At 43.7% G+C, this 21,905-nt stretch overlaps 1 protein-coding gene across 5 annotated transcripts in view; it reads right to left on the bottom strand.

Annotated features, from left to right (window-relative positions):
- Positions 1-21,905, bottom strand: part of pltp (phospholipid transfer protein) — a 46,794-nt gene that overhangs the window by 19,865 nt on the left and 5,024 nt on the right. For all 5 annotated transcript variants that reach the window (XM_085275399.1, XM_085275396.1, XM_085275398.1 and 2 more), the window contains exons 3-11: positions 15,575-15,674; positions 15,358-15,486; positions 15,063-15,218; positions 14,898-14,961; positions 14,515-14,670; positions 14,264-14,440; positions 14,079-14,138; positions 6,174-6,338; positions 4,267-4,334 (exon numbers count right to left, since the gene is read on the bottom strand). In XM_085275399.1, coding sequence (XP_085131525.1) covers positions 4,267-4,334; positions 6,174-6,338; positions 14,079-14,138; positions 14,264-14,440; positions 14,515-14,670; positions 14,898-14,961; positions 15,063-15,218; positions 15,358-15,486; positions 15,575-15,674 — 1,075 coding nt within the window. The remainder of the gene's footprint in view (positions 1-4,266; positions 4,335-6,173; positions 6,339-14,078; positions 14,139-14,263; positions 14,441-14,514; positions 14,671-14,897; positions 14,962-15,062; positions 15,219-15,357; positions 15,487-15,574; positions 15,675-21,905) is intronic.

The raw sequence follows: 21,905 nt of genomic DNA, 5'->3' as shown, positions 1-21,905 counted from the left end.
TGGTCTAATGTCCGTCACTGGTCACCAGGTCTCAATTCCCGTTGTTCTTCTTCAAGATGTTATGTTATGTTGTCTCGATCCTGGGTCTTATGACCCGGTGTTTTGAGTTTTAGTTTATTTTGATGTTTATAGTATGTGATTAAACTCATTAGCTTTTCTAGTTCATTTGTTTTTAGATTCCCTTTGTGTCTTCCAACCCCTGTGAAGTCTCCCTTGCCCTTCATGTGTTTCATGTCTGTCTTACGTTGTCAAGTTCATGTAGTCATGTCTGCGTCTCATTATGTTTCCTGTTTTATTTTGAAGGGGTCCTGTGTTCCTATGTTCAATGTTTTTAGTTTTACTTTCCCCTCGTGACGTCGTTATGTTCATGTGTGTCAGCTGTTTCCCCATGTGTTTCCATTTCCCTCATTATCCTCCTGTGTGTATTTAGCACATTCCTTGTCAGGTTGTCTGCTCATCCACGTCACAACTTCAGGTATCCATGTCAGTTCACCATGTTTAAGGTTTCTTCATGTTTAGTTTTGGTTCACCCAGTTTAGGTTATTGTTTAGTTTCACCTATACCCTTTGTTTGTACCTTGTTTCCTAGCCTCAATAAACGGCTTGTTTTTTGTTAAATCCACGTCACGTTCAGTTTTTGGTCTGCGTTTGAGTCCTCTCTTGCAAACACATACAGTCTGCCTCAGCCAGACTGTGACACTATGAGCTTCTCCAAGATCTTATCCATATTGCGTTTAATAAACACCGTCTAACAGAAGAAATAAAAGAAAGTAAAAACATAAACTAGCTTAAAATAATTTTAAATAATTATAAGAATGAAGAAAACAGGGTTAACCCAGGACGGTGATGTTGCTGGTAATGGTGTTGTTGTTCTTTTTGTTTTTGTTTGTTTGTTTTTTCCATAACTTGTGAATCTGCAAATTTACACATTCTGTCTTTTTCATATGAAAGAAACTATACTTGTTTTTGATGTATGTTTGTGTTTTGCTTTACTTTTGCTTCATATGATGTTTGTTTAATTTAAGACTAAAAGAAAATTAACTGAATGAGAGGTAAAACTTGAGGGGGTAGGGACAAAAAAGTATATGCTTCTGCCGACTCCCTTTCAAGCAACAAATGGAATAATATTTTGTAATGATTGTGAAGGCACATGTTTGAAATGTTTGAAATAAAAATGGGCACACATGCCACAGATAGCACGCGACGGGTTAACTGATGGCACGACTGGGCCAATGGTTTGTTTTGTTTTGGAGGGGTTTTGTTTTAGTAACGGTATAAACAGTGAAAGCTGGTGGATTGGCCAGTGTGTAAAAATAACTCAGTTGTTTGGTGGTGGCTGTGGCGGAGCTTCCACAGAGGCCAGCAGGTGGATGAGGGAAGGAGAGGCAGGAGGAGGAGAGACCCGAGGCGGCCGCCAGTCTGAGTGTCAGGTGAACTCCAGGTAAGAAGTTATGACCTGCAGGCTATCTGGGTCAGATATAAACCAAGTTTAGGTGGAGTTTATTTTCGTTATGCTGACTTTTTACCGTCAGTTGAGTTACTGTAACTGTATTGTAACTAGCATGACGGAGTTTCTATACAGCTGGGTGGGTAATTGATGTTACTGATAATGAACTTTATTTTATTCATAAGGTCAGTTAGTAGAGTTGCCAACTGTCCCATAAAAAACGGAATCATCCCGTATTCAGTGAAAATATTACGTGTTTCTTATTGAGGTGAAAAGGAACACAAAGCTGCAGTTTTTCTGCGTCTTTACGCTGCACAGCTGCCTCTTCTCCTCTCATTCTCCCCCCTCCTTCTCCTGTTGCTCCTTCAATCATGAAACTGATCAATGATCAGCTGATCATCTCTCTTGTTTGTTTATCGCCCACTTTGCACCAGAAAGAGGAAACCAGCAGATGTCGCGCTAAACAACAGCAGCACGTTTGATCAGCTGTTGTTAGAATTTATTTAATATTACTTTCTAGTATCAGCTGATGTTTGCTGGAGCCACAGCTGTAAACCTGCTGGTCATGATGTCGGTTTGGATATGTGGTGAGAGGGAAACATGAGGATGAAACCAGGAGATGTCCTTACTGGATCATCAGAGCTGAACAGGTTATGGAGAAACAGGTTTACCTTTTAGGTGACATGGATGAGTTGAAGTTATGAACTGTTTCTGAGAGACAAATAACACCAGGATCCTTTTCTAAGCAGCTGACAGCTGGTAACTGTGCAGGGGCGGGTCTAGCAAAGTGTTGCCAGGGGGCCAGGTAGGGCATTAACAGGGAGAGGGGGCACAAGGAAATACTTTTCTTTCTTATTTTCAGTTAAAATGTCTCGCTTTTATTTTTTTTATTTTTTTTTATTAAACAATATTTTTTATTGCTTTTTGCAACAGCATATAAAGGTTTGTTTTCACAGTAATATGCCGCAGTAATAAGAACACCACCCCCACACACACACCTCCCATCCCTGCTCTCTCCCAAACCTACATCAAATAAAAACACATGAAATATGCATACATTAGTACAGTATGAAATGTTTCGCTTTTAATAAATAATTATCTGAATCTAACAACCAAAGTTTTTATCTGATGTAAAATGTATAGAAATCATACATATACCAACAAGACTGTACATCACTGTCACCACAGCGTCTGTTTTCATTCAAAGGCTTTATGGCTTTAATACCTGGGGGGCCGGTCTCTAGTCAAAATGCCCGGGCTGATGTTTTGTCCCAGTCCAGCCCTGGGCACGACACGCAGTGAATTAATCTCAGAAGGTGCATTAAAAAAATAAATGGCCGCACCAGTGGTGCACATCGCAAATTAGCTCACATAGACACATTAGTTGTGCCGCTTCTTAATGACAGTATCTTAGCTAACAACCCCAACTACCAGATTCAACTTGTAATTAGCTAAAAATAACTTAGCCTACCAGTGAGAGGGACGTTGCTAGCTGGCAGTTTTTTCAAGCGATGTTTAAATTTCCACATTCTGACACTTCAAATGCTTCAGCAGCTGTCCGCTCAGCGCAGCATCAGCACCACGGAAAAACACGGATACATCCGTACTCGAGACAGAATTCACAATGTGTTTTCAGGACTTTCAGGCGTATGGACCAATATTTTCTTTTCTGATCAAACCAGAAAGCTTTAAAGAGCAGCTGGGTTTGTCTCACATTAACTGGCTGAGTTAATGCCAGTTAATGCGACATTGAAATGCAGTTGATTGAACAGAAAAGCTCGACTCTGTGGGGTCAAAGTTTGCAGAACTACGAACACAGCTGGAATCCACAGCTGTGCATGTTCATGGAGCTGCATGTTCACCTGCTGGACATCACTGCCTGACAAGTTTAACTGTCTTCAGAACATTGCAGAGGCCTTATTGACAGTATTTGGCTCTACATGTCTGTGTGAGCAGATTTTCTATCACATGAGTCCTCAGGCAGCCTCTGAATGCTGGACACTTGGAGACCTGTGTCTCTGAGTGGGAGACCAGAGATCACATTCACATGTGTGTCTCTGTATTAACAAACATGTCATCATATTGGCCCAGTTTATTTTTCTTATCATTGTTGTGAGGAGACCATAAATAGCATTTGTATTTTCTGTTGTACAGTTCATTTGCTGTTATGGATAAAAAGTCTTTTTTTTGTTTCATAATAGCTGATAACTATTCGCTGACAGCTGCCAACATCTGCACACAAATATAATCCTATAAAGTTGTTCTATACAGTGTGTAACTGTTCATGTAGAGCGTTATTAAATTTATTGCTAATGCAGTCATATGGCACACTGACTTCTGAGGAAATTTTAGATGCGCTCATCATCAGAAAGGTTGCCGACCCCTGGGTTAGAGAATAATCGAGACTATATAAAAGACATGAGAAGCCCAGCAGGGAAGATAAGGGAGAGAGAGAAAGTGCGGCCGCCTCCCTCAAGAGCCAAGGAGTTACAAGGATATACTGTGTTTTGTATTAGTATTACCTTGTGTGCAATTTTGCTTTTTTTCTACATGAAATATTGAGGGGGCTCTGAGCCTAAGAATTTCTTTGCTGGTAGTGATGTGCCACTCTTACATATATAGGATAAAATAAAACTTGAAACTTGAGACTGATTGATTTTCACAGTAAGGAAGATCAAGATTCAAATATTGCTACAGGAAAAAAATCTTGCTACAGATTTCAATGTGCAAACACAATCGAGTGAGTGTGGGGTGACTGGGTTAGGCCAATCTGATATTTAATGAACATGTTGCAGAAACAAAGAAGTGAAACATGCAAACCTGCGTAGGTCAGTGTGAACAGACAGACGTTTTCCTCTCATGGAAACTTTGGCATTGAACTTGGTCTCCTGCAAGAAGGGAAAAAGACGCTTTTAGTTTCCACCTCAAAGTCTGTGAGTTTTTTCTTGTTGAAAGGCTCAAAGATCATAAATGACAAGAAGGCGCAAACACTGAAGCCATAGGGATGCTTCAACCACATTTCTGTCACGGTTCTGGGTCATGTTGACCCAGCTTTCTGTTTTTCTAGATTATGATTTATGATTTGATTTATCAGTGATACTGTTTTGATTATGATTATTATTTAGTAGGCTTTGGTCAGTGTCAAGTCTGTCTCTCTCTGTCTAGTCCGTGTCTTAGTAAAGTGTGTTTTGTTTCCTGTTTTACTTTGAAGGTTCTTGTTCCTGTCTGATGTCAGTGTTCCAGCTTTGCTCCCCCTGTCTCGTTAGGTCTTATTTCTCCCAGCTGTGTTCCCCTTCTGTCTCTAATTCCTTGATGACTCCCTCAGTGTATTTAAGCCCAGTGTGCCTTTGTGTCACTGTCGCGTCCTTAACGTCTGTTCACCCTCTCTCCCTCTGTGTGCTCTGTTTTCCAACCTGTCTAGTTATTCGGTACTCCCAGTTTAGTTAGTGTTTTTCTGTTCTGCTTCATCCCAGCAATAAAGCTGTGTATTTTGAGTTTCTTCCGCCTCCTCGAGTCCTGCCTGCCTAGACACAGACAATTTCAGAGTTTCTTTAGGGTCTTCGTCTTCATTTCTTTGCCTGGGACAGATATATTCTCTGTATGATGTTATATAAGTAAAGCTTAGTAACTTTTAAAAGGATTCAAAGGAGTCTTTACAGCATGAACCGAGTGTGTGGGGCATTGACTTAATGACCTAGGAGCTCAGGAAGAATGATGGGGTTTCAGCAGGTCAGAGATATACTGGGAAGCTTCACCATGTAGGGCGCTACAAGTTAAAACTAGAATTTTAAGGTGAAACCTAAAATACATTTAAAATGGGGTGGTTGTAGCTCAGGTGGCAGAGCAGATCAGCCACTAACCAGAAGGTCGGTGGTTCGATCCCAGGCTGCTCCAGGCTGCATGCCAAATATCCTTGTACCCAGGGCAGCTATGGCTGCAATGTAGCTGCCATCACCAGTGTATGAATGTGTGTGTGAATGGGTGGATGACTGAACGTGTAAAGCGCTTTGGAGTCCTTAGGGACTAAGTAAAGCGCTATACAAATGCAGGCCATTTATTTTACATTGGCAGCCAATGAAGAGAAGCCATGGAGTGACTTCATGGAGTGACATGTGAGCTTCAGCTGGTGACAGGTAAGTGTTGACGCAGCATTTTGCACAGTCTGAAGACAAGTCAAAGCTAATTTGTTAAAACAGAAGAAAGACGACGGTCACAATAATCAGTAAGAGCAGTTCAGCCTTTTGACACCAGCAGTCTGAGTTTAGAAATATTCATTAGATGATAAGGAAGTCATGAGAGGTTCCTGCGGTGTGTTTTTAAAGAACAGCTGTTATCCTCCCTCCGGTTAGGGTGGATTTGGAGTTTGTCTTTCTGCCTCAGATTAAAAGCCATCAAACACATATAATCAGCCTTTTAAAAGGACCAGTGCAGCCATCCAGTCTTCACCAGATTATCAGGTCACCAGCGTGGCAACCAGACCAGCCCAGCTAAGACAATTTCTATCAAAGGCAGAACTGTTATTTCAGATATCACTGACTCATACAAACAGTAAAAGATCTGTTAGATATGACATGACCCATTTTAAAACAACACCAGTAATCCTAAACAAGTCCTTAAGAACGTTATCATGACGCAGTGATCAGCAGTATCAAACCAGACCACAGTGTACAGTCTTTAGAGTCTGCTTTGGTTGTGTCCAGTGTGTGTGTGTGTGTGTGTGTGTGTACCATGGTCATGCTGCTCAGCTGAACCGGAGGCTGACCTGGAGGCAGCACCATCACATTGACGATGGCAGTCATGACAACCGTGGCTCCAGACGTCTTGATGGAGGTTTTGGGCGGAGAGTTGACGGCGAGCTGGAGAGACAGTGGAGCATCCACCAGTGCCGGGTTCTACCCAGAGTACACAAGGAGAACAGAAAATCAGGCTGGTGTTACACACTGAAAAGTTGAACTTTATTAACTTGTTAAGCCCCAGGGTTATTCCTAACATTCCTGCTGGAAAATGACGTGCCCAGAGCTAACTGACTATTTCTCAGCAATTACAAACTGTGTAAATCATCTTGATATCAAAATAAAGCTGACACTTGTGAGACTTCATCAAAAACACAATGATATCACAGCAGAGGCCACTGTTTCAAAGTAATTGAGGATAAAACCATATCTTCATCATATCATACTTGTCTGATCGCACTCAGTTCATTCAACTCAAATCCTTTACTTCTCAGCCCTTTCCTCTGACCACTGGCGTGCCCTAGGGATCTGTCCTGGGCCCCTTCTTTTCATTATCTACCGCTTGGACATATTTTCCGTAAATACAATATCCAGTTTCACTGTTATGCCGATGACACCCAGCTTTATCTGTCCACTAAACCTGATTCTGCTCTTCCCCCATCCTCCCTCACCCTCTGTTTAGCTGAACTAAATTCATGGTTCTCTTCTAATTTTCTCAAACTCAACAGTAATAAATCCGAGCTCCTCTTGGTCGGCTCTAAATCTACATTATCCAGAACCAACAGTTTCTCTGTTACTATCAATAACTCGCCGGTCTTCGTTTCTTCCTCTGTAAAAAGCTTGGGTCTCATCCTCCACAGCACTCTATCTTTCAATTCACACATTAATAATGTTACTCGGTCTGCATATTTTCAATTGCGCAACATTAATCGTCTCCGTCCTTTTCTCTCCCCACATGCCGCTGCCATTCTTGTCCATAGCCTTGTTACTTCCCGGATTGATTATTGTAATTCACTTCTTTTTGGTCTTACTCAAAAATCCATCCACAAGCTCCAACGCGTCCAGAACTCTGCTGCCCCTATCATCACCAGGACCCCTTCTGTCCACCACATCACTCCTGTCTTGCAGCAGCTTCATTGGCTCCCGGTCAAATATCGCATCAATTTCAAAATACTCTTGTATACATTTAGGGCTATTCATCATCTCTCTCCTCCATATCTCTCTGATCTGGTTAAGATCACCGCCCCATCTCGTTGTCTCAGATCTTCTTCCCTTTCTCTCTCCGTCCCTTCCCCCCGTCTTGCAACCATGGGGAGCAGGGCTTTCAGCTGCTCCACGACTCTGGAATTCCCGACCTCCTGATTTAAGAAACATCTCTTCCTCCTCTCTCTTTAAGTCCAAACTCAAAACCCACTTTTACAAAATAGCTTATCCCACATAACCTCTCCACTCTGCTATTTTATTTGTTTATGTCTTATGCTTTTATGATTCTGTAAACTTCTTGCTTTTATGTTGCTTTTACTCTACTATGTACAGTGACCTTGAGTGTTTTGAAAGGCGCTTTCAAATAAAATGTATTATTATCATTATTATTATTATTATTAAAACACAAAAATATAAAGCCAAATATTGTACCTATGTTTGTTGTTGCTGGTGTTTGGAATTAGGACGCTGCGGCCGTTCATATGTATATTCAGCAACTGTATGTGCAAATAAAATATGCTGCAAAGCACAAATATGGCTTCGGGTCTGCCGTGGAGTTTCACATAAGCATTTTGCAATTTTGCCGAATTTTGCAGTATTTGGGAAATGAAGCACACTGAGAGATACAGCTAGGCAGGAAGTTTTTAACTTGACTGAAGCAAGACAGCAAAAGTAAGAGGGAATTGATTTCAATGTTTTTCACATGTGTGTCAGGGTTCCTTGACCCAGTGTTTCAGTTGGACTTCGTCACTGTTCAGTTCCCATGTATGTTTCCTGTTTTGTTGTGTTAGCCTTTTTGTCCGTGTGCATTATGTTTTACTTCATCTGTGTCAGTAGTTAGATTTAGTTCAGCTGTAATCTCACCTGTTTCTAGTCATGGTGACCGTTGGGTGAACATGGGTTCTTTTTGACTCAGTTGGTTTCTCTCAAAACGTAAAAGAACCCACCCACCACTTTAATCACACTCTAGACCTTGTTTTAACATATGGCATAGAAACTGAACATTTAACAGTGTTTCCTGAAAACCCTCTCCTGTCTGATCATTTCCCGATAACATTTACATTTACAATAATTGATTACACAGCGGTGGAGAGTAGACTTTATCACAGTAGATGTCTTTCTGAAAGCGCTGTAACTAAGTTTAAGAATATAATCCACCCACTGTTATCATCTTCAATGCCCTGTACCAACAGAGAGCAGAGCAGCTATCTGAACGCTACCCCAACAGAGGTCGATTATCTTGTTAATAATTTCACCTCCTCACTACGTACGACTCTGGATACTGTAGCTCCTGTGAAAACTAAGGCCTCTAATCAGAAGTACCTGTCATGATTCGGCTGTGTGGCAGGCAGGAGAGGACCCAAACGCAAACTCACGGAGACAAAACAAACTCAAAAACACAGCTTTAATGCTGGCAAAAAGTGGAACACGAAAACAGTACTAAACTAAACTGGGAAAGCTAAACATAAAGTAAACCACACAGCAAATCCAGCATGTCCAAATTAACACTGTCGGATTTGATTTCAACACTATTAAAGTGTCTATATGGGTCCACACCAGAGAGTGTTAATTTAACTCTTTTTGGAGAGTTGGTACGTTAACTCTGATTTAGTGTTAAACACCAAATCTGTCTGGAGTTGATAATTTAACACTTGGTGTTAAGAGTTTATATATTAACTCTCAAAGAGTATTTTAGTTTAACTACGTAAGAGTTATCTTCTAATCCATTCTAAAAAGCGGGAATTTTACTGTTCTGAACTTCTAGAAATTTCTTTTGGAAATAAACATTTACTAAAAAGATGCAATGGTTTTTGAAAAACATTTATTCTGAACTGTGCACCAAGATTTCAAAACATTTTCTGAAAGATGCAACAGTATACATGTTCTCACTTTCATTAGAATTTTGTTTATCAAAAGGTCTGACATGGTAAATGCAAATAACAGCATTCTCATCACTTATTTCTTCAATACAATATGCATGTCCTTCATTCATCCCTTTGTGGAACTTCAACGCACTTCTGCTCTCCCCCATATTCCATCTTCACAAGCATATCCTGTGCGGAGATTGAATAAAAATTAGTTGACACTAATTAATGGCACAAATAATCCAGTAAACAATTGCAGCACAGTAAAAAAAAAAAAAAAAAAAAAAAAAAAAGGAATCCTCTTTGAGCCATTACTTGTGTAAAGTATTTTCCCAAAAGACAAGGACATAGGCAACAGGTAATACTGAACTAAATGTAAAACCTCAACCTTTTTCATTTTTACCTAAACCGTGTGCACAAAAGTCTGGAGGGATCTATGCTAACGTAGAATCCAGTCAGGACGTCTGCTACTGATGTTTGCTCGTTTTTTGTTTGTTTTTTTGTTTTTTTTATGGGCGATCGGTTTCAGGCATCAAGTAGCACCATTATACCAACATTTCACATTCTAGACATTGTTTTAGGTGTATTTGACCAAAAGTTTGACTGAAAATTCACATGCAAGCTTTTTTTCAAGGCTGTGGTATTTGCCTGCAAACAATACCTTTCAGCTAGCTAAAACAGAATATTATGCTATCACCGAGCAACATGGCTAATGCCTTTCACACAGCTTTGTCTCAACTCCAAAGAGCCACAGAAGTAAAAGCTCATAATAATAATTGAAACAATCTTTGAAAAAATGACTTACCAAGCATGGCAAACAACTCAAATATGTAGAGCAAAATGTTCTGAAACGGCTTCACTTCAGCTTCGATTGGAGCCGTGCTGGGGGCGGAGTCTGTGAATTTACTCTATTGGTGTTATAGCCCCTGTTAGAGTTCAGAGTTAAGAGGTCAAGAGTTAATGTTTCCATTGTAACACCTCCAGATTTGAAATAGAAACACTCATTTTTAACACTCGATTTTAACTACTATCATTTTACACCTCAGAGTTACATTAAAAGAATGTGACTCTACTTAGAGTAAAATTAACTCTACTTTTGCAAGAAGACTATTAACACCAAAACATTTAACACTTTTGAATTTGCTGTGCAGGAACCACGGGGAGAATCACACACAGCATGAGGGAGAACGCGACGCCGAACAGAGGGAGACGCAGACAGAAATACACAGAGGGTTAACGAGGAAAGTGGGAACACACGGGGAACACAGCTGACACAGATAACCATAACGAGACAGGGCGGGGTGAACATAACACTGACGGGAGACAGGCAGAGTCAAACAGGAAGTACAGAGGTTCGGACAGGAGGAGAGAGAGCACGGGGAAAACACAGACATAACGGGCAGGGGAAACATGGAATAAAACATAAGGAGAGACGAGGGCTCACAGATACACAGAGGGGAACACAGGGGGTAAAAGCCACGAAGGGAAAACACTTAGGGAACAACACAACAGGGCAACTCAGGAAATATGGCCTAAATAGGGAACAAAATACAAACATACAAGAAAACTAAGAATACTGGGCTAACATGGCCCAGGACCATGACAGTACCTGACTTCGTGGTATAATTCTCAAACACGTAGCCTAAAGCAGATGACTCGTAATCTGGAGAGGAAATGGCGTGTCACAAATTTAGAGGATCATCATTTAGCCTGGAGAAATAGTTTGCTGCTTTATAAGAAAGCCCTCCGCAAAGCCAGAACATCTTACTATTCATCACTGATTGAAGAAAATAAGAACAACCCCAGGTTTCTCTTCAGCTCTGTAGCCAGGCTGACAAACAGTCAGAGCTCTGTTGAGCCAACCATCCCTTTAACGTTAACTAGTAATGACTTCATGAACTTCTTCACAAATAAAATTTTTATCATTAGAGAAAAAATTACCAATAATCATCCCACAGATGTAATATTATCTACAGCTACTCTTAGTACCATTGATGTTAAGTTAGACTCTTTTTCTCCAATTGATCTTTCTGAGTTAACTTCAATAATTACTTCCTCCAAACCATCAACGTGTCTTTTAGACCCCATTCCTACAAAACTGCTCAAAGAAGTCCTGCCATTAATTAATGCTTCGATCTTAAATATGATCAACCTATCTCTAATAATCAGCTATGTACCACAGGCCTTCAAGCTGGCTGTAGTTAAACCTTTACTCAAAAACCATCTCTAGACCCAGCAGTCTTACTTCCATAGGCCGATCTCCAACCTTCCTTTATATCAAACATCCTTGAAAGAGTAGTTGTCAAACAGCTAACAGATCATCTGCAGAGGTTTATTTGAAGAGTTTCAGTCAGGTTTCAGAGCTCATCACAGCACAGAAACAGCTTTAGTGAAGGTTACAAATGATCTTCTTATGGCCTCTGACAGTGGACTCATCTCTGTGCTTGTCCTGCTAGACCTCAGTGCAGCGTTCGATACTGTCGACCATAATATCCTATTAGAGCGATTAGAACATGCTGTAGGTATTACAGGTACTGCACTGCAGTGATTTGTATCATATCTATCTAATAGACTCCAGTTTGTGCATGTAAATGGAGAGTCCTCTTCACACACTGAGGTTAACAACTCCAACATCATTGTCAAGTTTGCGAACGACACTACAGTGGTGGGTCTTATCACCAACGGTGATGAGACGGCTTACAGGGAGGAGGTCAGCGCCCTGACCCACTGGTGTCAAGACAACCATCTCACCCTCAACGTCGCAAAGACAAAGGAGTTGATAGTGGACTTCTGGAGGTGCAGAGAAGTACACACCCCCATCACCATCAACGGCGCTGCTGTGGAGAGAGTGAGCAGCTTCCGCTTCCTTGGAGTACATCTGGCTGAGGATCTTACGTGGTCAGGACACATAAACAAAACAGTGAAGAAGGCGCAGCAGCGCCTCTTCTTTCTCAGGAGACTGAAAAGATTAGGCATAAGCGCCCGCATCCTCAGGACCTTCTATTGCTTCCTTCTACTGGATGCATCACCACCTGGTACGGCAACAGCACTGCTTACAACCGCAAAGCTCTCCAGGGAGTAGTGCGGTGCTCTGAACGGATAATTGGAGGTGAGCTTCCCTCCCTCCAAGACATCTACAGGAAGCGGTGCCTCAGTAAAGCGGGAAGGATCATCAAGGACTCCAGTCACCCCAGCCATAAACTGTTCAGACTACTTCCATCCTTCTGACAGTCTCCACGGCCTCTGTGGTGGGTATGCAAGTGAAGAGAGAGACTACATCAAAGGACACCATGGTTTCATCTGGATCCAGGGTAAGTTTCTGGACCTTGTCGGTGAAGTCAGTGGAGTTCTTGATGTGGTGTGGGGTGTTCTCCACGAGAGGTGCAAGGATGGTAGCAAGGTGTTTTGCAATGTTATAAGTGGCTGAGTTTATGCTACTGACTATGGGTCTGAGTGGGACAGCTTCCTTGTGGATTTTAGGAAGTCCGTAAATGCAGGGTATGGTATCCCCTGGGTAAAGACGGTGATATGTAAGGCGGTCAATAATTTTGTCCTTTTCAAAGTCTTGAATGCAAGCTATAACTTTCTTTTTGTAGCTGCTTGTGGGGTCTCGCTTTAAGGCTTCGTAGGTATTGTTGTCACTGAGGAGTGTAGTGATCTTTGTGTGGTAATCTGTAGTATTTAGGACCACGGTGCATCTTCCCTTATCAGCTGGTAAAACAGTGATGTTGTGATCTTTGCTCAGGGAAGAGTACCCAGCCACTGGTACAGATATGTGGACGACACCTGGGTCAAAATCAAGACACAAGAAGTGGAATCCTTCACTGCGCACATTAACGCTGTGGATAAAAACATCAAGTTCACCAGGGAAGACACAAAGGACGACTGTTTGCCTTTCCTGGACTGCGCCGTGCACATTGAAGAGAACGGCAAACTCAACATCGAAGTTTACCGGAAGCCCACACACACGGACCAGTACCTCCTCTTTGACTCCCATCACCCTCTGGAACACAAACTTGGAGTAATTAGGACCCTACACCACCGGGCAGAACATGTTCCCTCTAAGCCTGAAGGGAAAAAGAAGGAACACACACATGTAAAGGAAGCACTCAAAACGTGCGGCTATCCTAAATGGGCGTTCTTAAAGTCAGCAAAGAGGCACAGAAAAGAAGACCAGACACCAGCGAGGGAGGATAAGAAGGACAGACGCAACAACATTGTCATCCCCTATGTAGCCGGTGTATCAGAGAAACTCAGGAGAGTTTTTCCTTTCCAGTCACCTTTCTCACTCACTATGTATTAACAGACCTCTCTGCACTGAATCATATCTGTTATTAACCTCTGTCTCTCTTCCACAGCATGTCTTTATCCTGTCTTCCTTCTCTCACCCCAACCAATCACAGCAGATGGCCCCGCCCCTCCCTGAGCCTGGTTCTGCCGGAGGTTTCTTCCTGTTAAAAGGGAGTTTTTCCTTCCCACTGTTGCCAAAGTGCTTGCTCGTAGGGGGTCATGTGATTGTTGGATTTTTCTCTGTATCTACCTTACCATATGAAGCACCTTGAGGCGACTATATAAATAAAATTAAATTGAATTGCAGAATCTGTTTACCAGTTCTTTAATTGTTTGTTGTTTTAGCTGTTTGGTGGTTGTTGAAATGCTTTTGTGAGTTTTTAGCTGGGATTCTGACATTTCTCCTTTACCCAATATCTGGTGGTGCATCCCATTAAACAAACCTCTTTTTTAATGAGCCTTTACTCTTGCACTTCATCTCTGTTCTGTTTCTATTGTGTTGCTCTTGTGTTTCAGTCATGTTTCTGCTGTGTCTGCTCACCAGCATCATGATGAATCCAAAGTAGGTGGTTCTCAATAACATTTCCAGATCTTTGGGCATCTGAGCAGGTACAAGAAACAAACAGCAAACAGGAAACTAGTGACTTCTGTGATGGTTTTAGATGTTCTGGTTTTTATGGTTCTGGGTTAGGGTTAAGTCTAAATGTTTTGTTTATGCTGGTTGACCTTTTCATTGACTATGTGCATCTCAAAGACTCCGGCCGTGTAGTAGGAGAACAAGCCACTGTCGAAGAAGAACTCGGACAGTGCCAAGTATACCATCCGGTCATACTCTTTGATGACGGGTTCCACAGCATAGTTCACCAACGAGACGTTCTGGTGAGAAAGGTCAAAGAACATCCCCTATGGAAACAACAGACACAATTCATTTATGGCCTCTATAAAAACTACATCAGGTAATCTCAGGTAATCTTCACCCTGAAGTGCATGTCGAGGCTCCGGGACGTCACCACGGGATCATCAATCAGCGAATAATCGATTCCAATAAACTGATCAACTTCTGTCCTCACTGGGATCGTCTCCAACAGTGAGTTCACAAGAACCAGAGCGGCATGATCCAGAGCCGGGCAGATCTGAGTGAAAGAGATAGAGGAGACCGGTGAGAGAGAGAGAGGGAGTTATGGGACAGGTGACACAGGTGACACAAAGGAGACAGGTGAGGGAGATGACACAGGTGAGCGCAAGAGGTGAGGGAGAGAGGGATGGGTGAGGGAGGTGAGACAGACGGATGGGGAGACAGGTGAGGGAGGAGAGACAGGAGAAAGACAGACATGTCAGAGAGCGACAGGTGACCAGGTACCTTTTGGTTGAGGAGGAAGCGCATGCCTGTTGTCAGAAATCTGGCCAGGAAGCCGTAAACTCTCCTTTAAAAAAGACACAGAGCTTCCTGGTTGGCTGATACTGTCACATAAGTCACATCATGCATTTAATGTTTATTGTTTATTGAATCACTGTAATTGATTACCCCAGCGTTCCACTGAACTTTGCACTCATTTTGCTGATATTGGCATCACAAGTGATGTTATTGATCTTCAGCCGTCCCTCCTCATCTCTGATCAGGTTCAGAGCTGTGTTGATGTTCACGCCCTCAGCCGACGCGTTGATGTTTCCTGTGTCGTAACTGAGAGGCAATAACATTATCATCAACAACAACATCATCTGCAATTAGTGTTCCTGTGAGCAGCAGCTCTAGTGGAGTGATTTGGTTCTCTATGGTGGAACTGCTTGGGTTGAACTATGTGTTCTGGAGGAGAACTCACAAGAACCAGTACAGGATCCGTCTGTTGAAAGTCAGTGAGATCGATGAGTTCTGAACGTCGAACAGCAAACCAACATCAGGGATGAACTGCAGATCAGCGTGAGTCAGATTCAGCTCTGTAATCTTCACACTAATACATAGCCGACAGAGAGGTGATGTTACTAAAACACATGTGGATGGGTCTAAATGATCACTTCAGATTTTGTGGGGTCACGTACTCAGTGATGGTGTACTGGAATCGTCCGTCTTCCCCCTTCATCTCCGGCATGCTGATGTTACTTAGCTCCTCTTCAACAAATTTTTGAGTTTCATACTTCACTGTAAACACAAAACAAACCTGATGATGACATTTCTAAAGTAGACATTTAAAGAGCTTTGGCAGAGAAAGTTCTTCAAACTTCCAAATAAATAACTAAATAGATAACTACCTCATCAGTAACTCTCTGGAGTTTAGAAGGACTTAGCAGCTGAGCTCAAAAATGTCCTGAAGGTTCCCAAACTCATTTAATCAGAAGAACTTTTCAACCTGACCAGTGATGTTTGGGAGTGGCAGAAAGAGCACTTTGACCAACATGTCCTCCATGTCATCCATCAGCTCCTTGTTTCTGTCAGTGATTGCTCTCCTTTCTAAAGTTCTGCACACTGTAAACTTGATACAGTCCCGATCAAAAGATGCCTTTAAAAGGCAAAATCTGTGCAAAAATGTGGATTCATTGTCATTTTCTGTCAGGTAGTCAGACTGTCATGATGTCATTCTGACTTTTGTGTCTCCCTCTCTGATGTCCATGACGTTCTGACGGCAAAGACAAAAAAGCTTTCCCTTTCTGAACGTGGTCGGGTTGTTGAACTGCATAAGCAGTCACAGCACGCCGTCACTGCTGAGGTGGGACGCCGTAAGACAGTCATTTGGAATTTCTTAAATGATCCTGAGGGTTATGGAACAAAAAAGTGAAAGACCCAAAAAAATGTCACCAGCACTGAGCCGGAGGATCTGATTGGCTGTCCATCAAGACACTTGACAATCCTCGACCCAAATTAAGGCCGTTTCTGGTGCCGACTGCAGCCCCATAACCATCAGATGGCATCTGAGACTGAAGCGCTTCAAAAACAAAAACTCTTCCTCAAAGGCCTCGTCTACTTGGACATAATATGCTAGTCAACTCAGAGTTGTCACTAGCTGAATAAAACATGGTGGACTCATCGGTGTACATTACAAGATGAGATTTACCCAGGACATACGGCAGATCATTCATGAAAACAGAGAAGTGGGTCGAGGCAGCTGCCCTGGGGTAGACCACGGCTCATGACGAAGCCCTCTGAAAAATACTGTTATAATAAACCTTTTACCTTCTTCCACACAAATAACTTTTCATCCAGCACAAAGCAGCTGCTGAAAATCCATAACATTTTAGTTTATCAATCAAAAGATCACAATTTATTAAATCAGATGCAGCACTGAAGTCCAAGAATACTACCTAGAAGCCTTTCCCATCATCTAGATCTTTATACCAGTTATCTGTCATGTGAATGAAGAGCTGGTGGAGTGACCAGGTTTGTAAGCATGTTGAAACTTAGTGAGTCAATAAATAATAAATAATACTGAATTTGTCCATAAACAACTCTCTCCATGACTTTCATTTAAACAGGGAGTAATGGGTCTGCTATTGACACCATTAAAACCAACATTCTTATTTTTTGGAATGGGAATTACACTCAACAAAAATATAAACGCAACACCTTTGTTACTGCTCCCATTCCCCATGGGATGGATGTAGAGACCTAAAATTCATTCCAGATACACAATATAACCATCCCTCCCAAACAGTGGTCACAAATCAGTCCAAATGTGTGGTAGTGGGCACATCTGCTATATTGAGATAATCCATCCCACCTCACAGGTGTGCCACATCAGGATGCTGATCTGACATCATGAGTAGTGCACAGGTGTACCTCAGACTGCCCACAACAAAAGGCCACCCTGGAATGTGCAGTTTTGTCTCACAGCAAAATGCCACAGATGCCACAAGCAATGAGGGAGCGTGCAATTGGCAGGATGGCGCCGGTGAGGTCGGCTGCCGTCACGACTGCTCCGACCACTTTTTCTTTGTCTTTGTTTTTTAAGTTAGTTTTCAGCGTTTCTAAATCGGCAAAATCATCACCATTGGGTACATTAGGTATGACAGTGACACTCTTGTTTCTATTGGTTTACAATGTACTCACAATTCGAAGTTTTTAACTCCGGATCCGAGCTGGCCGAGTGAGATCTCGAGGGAGAACAAAGGGAAGCGGCGGCGGCCTAGAGGGAAGCGAGCCGGCGTCAGGAACAGGCTGAGAGCTCGTGCACACCGCACACCTCTGCCTAGCATCCTGCTCGCCAACGTCCAGTCACTGGAGAACAAGCTTGACGACCTCAGGGCCAGGATAAAGTTCCAGAGAGACATTCGGGACTGCAATCTCCTCTGCTTCACCGAGACATGGCTGAACCCAGCGGTGCCGGACCACGCCATCCAGCCGGCCGAGTTCTTCTCGGTTCACCGCATGGACAGGACACGGGACTCGGGGAAGTCAAGGGGAGGCGGCGTGTGTTTAATGGTGAACAACAACTGGTGCAACAGTGCGAACGTTGTTCCTCTCACACGCTCCTGCACACCAAATCTGGAACTACTGTCCATCATGTGTCGTCCTTTTTATCTACCTCGGGAATTTACATCGGTCATTATAAGTGCCGTTTATATTCCACCACAAGCGGACACGGTCACCGCCTTATGTGAGCTGCATGAGGCACTCACACAGCACCAGACACAACACCGGGACGCTGCGCTTATTGTGACGGGGGACTTTAATAGCGCCAACCTCAAACGCGCAGCGCCGAACTTTTATCAACACATCACCTGCCCCACCAGGGGTGAAAGGACACTGGACCACTGCTACACTATGGTCAAGGACGGCTACAAGGCACAATCCCGCCCCCCGTTTGGCAAATCTGATCACGCCGCCATCTTCCTCATGCCAAAATACAAACAAAGGCTGAAACAGGAAGTTCCGGTTCAGAGGAAGGTCGCGCGCTGGACGGATCAATCGGTGGCCGCGTTACAGGACGCACTCGATGACGCAGACTGGGGCATGTTCAGAAACAGCTCCGACGATGACGTCAACGTGTTTACGGAAGCGGTTGTGGGATTCATCGGGAAACTAGCGGATGATACCGTGGAGACAAAGACTATCACAACGTTTCCCAACCAGAAGCCGTGGGTGGATAAAACCATCCGCGACGCTCTGAGATCCCGCACCGCTGCCTACAACACGGGACTCATGACGGGGGACATGGACCCGTACAAAGCCGCGTCATATAACGTGCGGAGGGCGGTGAAAGAGGCGAAGCAGCGCTACGGGAGGAAACTAGAGTCACAACTCCAACAGAGTGACTCTAGGAGCCTGTGGCGGGGACTAAGGACAATAACGGACTATAAAGCACCAACAACCGGTATGACGAACGCGGCCGTGACTCTGGCAGACGAGCTGAACACTTTCTATGCTCGCTTCGAGGCTGCAGCTAAGGTCTCCAACAATGCTAGTGTTAGCGGCGCTAACGGCTGCAGACAGGAAGATACTGCCAGCACCGGAAACGTGCTCGTCATCTCCGAGCATGAAGTAAGGAGAGCCTTCAAGAGAGTGAACACCAGGAAAGCAGCAGGACCAGACGGCATCCCAGGTCGTATCCTAAGAGACTGCTCATACCAGCTAGCTCCTGTGTTCACTGAGATATTCAACATCTCTTTATCTCAGTCGGTGATCCCCACATGCTTCAAAGAGTCCATCATTGTTCCTGTCCCGAAGAAACCCCACCCTGCTTCTCTCAATGACTATCGCCCTGTAGCCCTCACCTCAGTAGTGATGAAGTGCTTTGAACGCCTGGTCAGAGACTTCATCATTTCTTCACTACCAGACACACTGGACCCACTACAGTTCGCTTACCGTCCAAATCGTTCCACAGACGATGCCATCTCTCATCTCCTCCACACATCACTCACTCACTTGGACACTAGAAGGGGGAATTATGTTAAAATGCTCTTCATAGACTACAGCTCTGCATTTAACACCATAATTCCCTCCACACTCACCACCAAGCTGGAGCATCTGGGACTCAGCTCATCTATGTGTCAGTGGATCTCCAACTTCCTAACTGGCAGACCACAGGCAGTAAGGATGGGCGGACATGTCTCAGCCTCCACCACTCTCAGCACTGGAGCCCCCCAGGGGTGTGTTCTGAGCCCCCTGCTGTACTCTTTGTACACATATGACTGTGTGGCCACTACCAGCTCCACCACCATCATCAAGTTTGCTGACGACACCGTCGTGGTGGGCCTGATCTCTGATAACAACGAGACGGCCTACCTGAAGGAGATTAGGAATCTGGAGAACTGGTGCCAGAGGAACAACCTCCTTCTAAACGTCAGTAAGACAAAGGAGCTGATAGTGGACTTCAGCACTAAGCAGGAGAGGAACTACCAGACCCCCGTCATCAACGAGTGCCCAGTGGAGAGAGTGGACAGCTTCAAATACCTCGGAGTTCACATCACGCAGGACCTGTCATGGTCCTGTCACATCAACACCGTGGTGAAAAAGGCCCGACAGTGTCTCTACCACCTCAGACGCTTGAGAGACTTCCAACTGCCCTCCAAGGTGCTCAGGAACTTTTACTCGTGCACCATAGAGAGCATCCTGGCGGGAAACATCTTAACCTGGTTCGGGAACAGCACCATGCAGGACAGACGAGCTCTACAGAGGGTTGTGCGGTCAGCTGAGCGCACCATCCGCTCCGAGCTCCCTGACCTGCACTCAATCTACAGCAGGCGGTGCTGGACCAAGGCCAGGAAGATCGTGAAGGACCTCAGCCATCCCAACAACAGACTGTTCTCTCTGCTGAGGTCAGGAAAGCGATTCCGCTCCCTGAAGACCAACACAGAGAGACTGAGGAGGAGCTTCTTCCCGCAGGCGATACGGTCTCTCAATCACACCACCACACAGTACTGACCCACACATACAGTTCTTACACACACTGGACATTCTGGACTTTGGTTTTGCACAACACTGGTCACTATATTCTTCATTTCCGGTTAATACTTGTACAGCTGCTGTTATTGTGTATATATTTATTTATATTTAGATTTCTTCATACATTCTTATATAGTTCTATATTGTGTATTTTGTTGTACAGTTATTTTATTTTCAACTTTAATTTATATATTTTATCTTATTCTTCCCAGTTAAATTTACCCTTCATTCTAATTTGTGTTGTACAGTTATTTCATTTTTAACCTTAATTTATATTTTATTCCTTCCTAGTTAAATTTACCCTTTTTAATTTTTCATATTTATTTCTTATCTTATTCATAGCCTTTTCCTTTTTTGTTTTCTTTAGGTCACGAGCAGTTGTCCAAGCATTTCACTACATATCGTACTGTGTTTGACTGTGTACGTGACAAATAAAATTTGAATTTGAATTTGAATGTCAACCAGATCTGTCGCCCGTGCATTGAATGTTCATTTCTCAACCATAAGCCGTCTCCACAGGCCTTTCAGAGAATATGGCAGCACATCCAACCGGCCTCACAACCGCAGACCTCGTGTAACCACACCAGCCCAGGACCTCCACATCCAGCAGGTTCACCTCCAAGATCGTCTGAGACCAGCCACCCAGACAGCTGCTGGAACAATTGGTTTGCACAACCAAACAATTTCTGCACAAACTGTCAGAAACCGTCTCAGGGACGCTCAACTGCATGCCCGTCGTCCTCATCGGGGTCTTGACCTGACTCCAGCTCGTCGCCGTAACAGACTTGTGTGGGCAAATGCTCACATCCGATGGCGTCTGGCACGTTGGAGAGGTGTGCGCTTCACGGATGAATCATGGTTCACATTGTTCAGGGCAGATGGCAGCTGAGAATGTCCCAGTTCTTGCATGGCCAGCATACTCACCGGACATGTCACCCATTGACCATGTTCGGGATGTGCTTGACCGGCGTATACGACAGCGTGTACCAGTTCCCACGAATATCCAACAACCTCGCACAGCCATTGAAGTGGAGTGGACCAACATTCCACAGGCCACAATTGACAATCTGATAGACTCCATGCGACGATGTGTTGCACTGCATGAGGCAAATGGTGGTCACACCAGATACTGACCGGTTCTGGGTCCCCAGACCCCCAATAGCGCAAAAAACTGCACATTCCAGGGTGGCCTTTTGTTGTGGGCAGTCTGAGGTACACCTGTGCACTACTCATGATGTCAGATCAGCATCCTGATGTGGCACACCTGTGAGGTGGGATGGATTATCTCAATATAGCAGATGTGCCCACTACCACACATTTGGACTGATTTGTGACCACTGTTTGGGAGGGATGGTTATATTGTGTATCTGGAATGAATTTTAGGTCTCTACATCCATCCCATGGGGAATGGGAGCAGTAACAAAGGTGTTGCGTTTATATTTTTGTTGAGTGTATTTTCAATTCTTTTCACTGGAGTGAAAATAAGCTGCATGA

This window comes from Mchenga conophoros, linkage group LG5 (genome assembly GCF_057382185.1).
Source record: "Mchenga conophoros isolate Kocher_MC1m ecotype Shallow Benthic linkage group LG5, M_conophoros_male_GT1.1, whole genome shotgun sequence".
In the NCBI taxonomy this organism is placed as follows: Eukaryota; Metazoa; Chordata; class Actinopteri; order Cichliformes; family Cichlidae; genus Mchenga; species Mchenga conophoros.
Note: the sequence above shows the minus strand (reverse complement) of the source record. Positions and strands in the feature narration are given on the sequence as shown.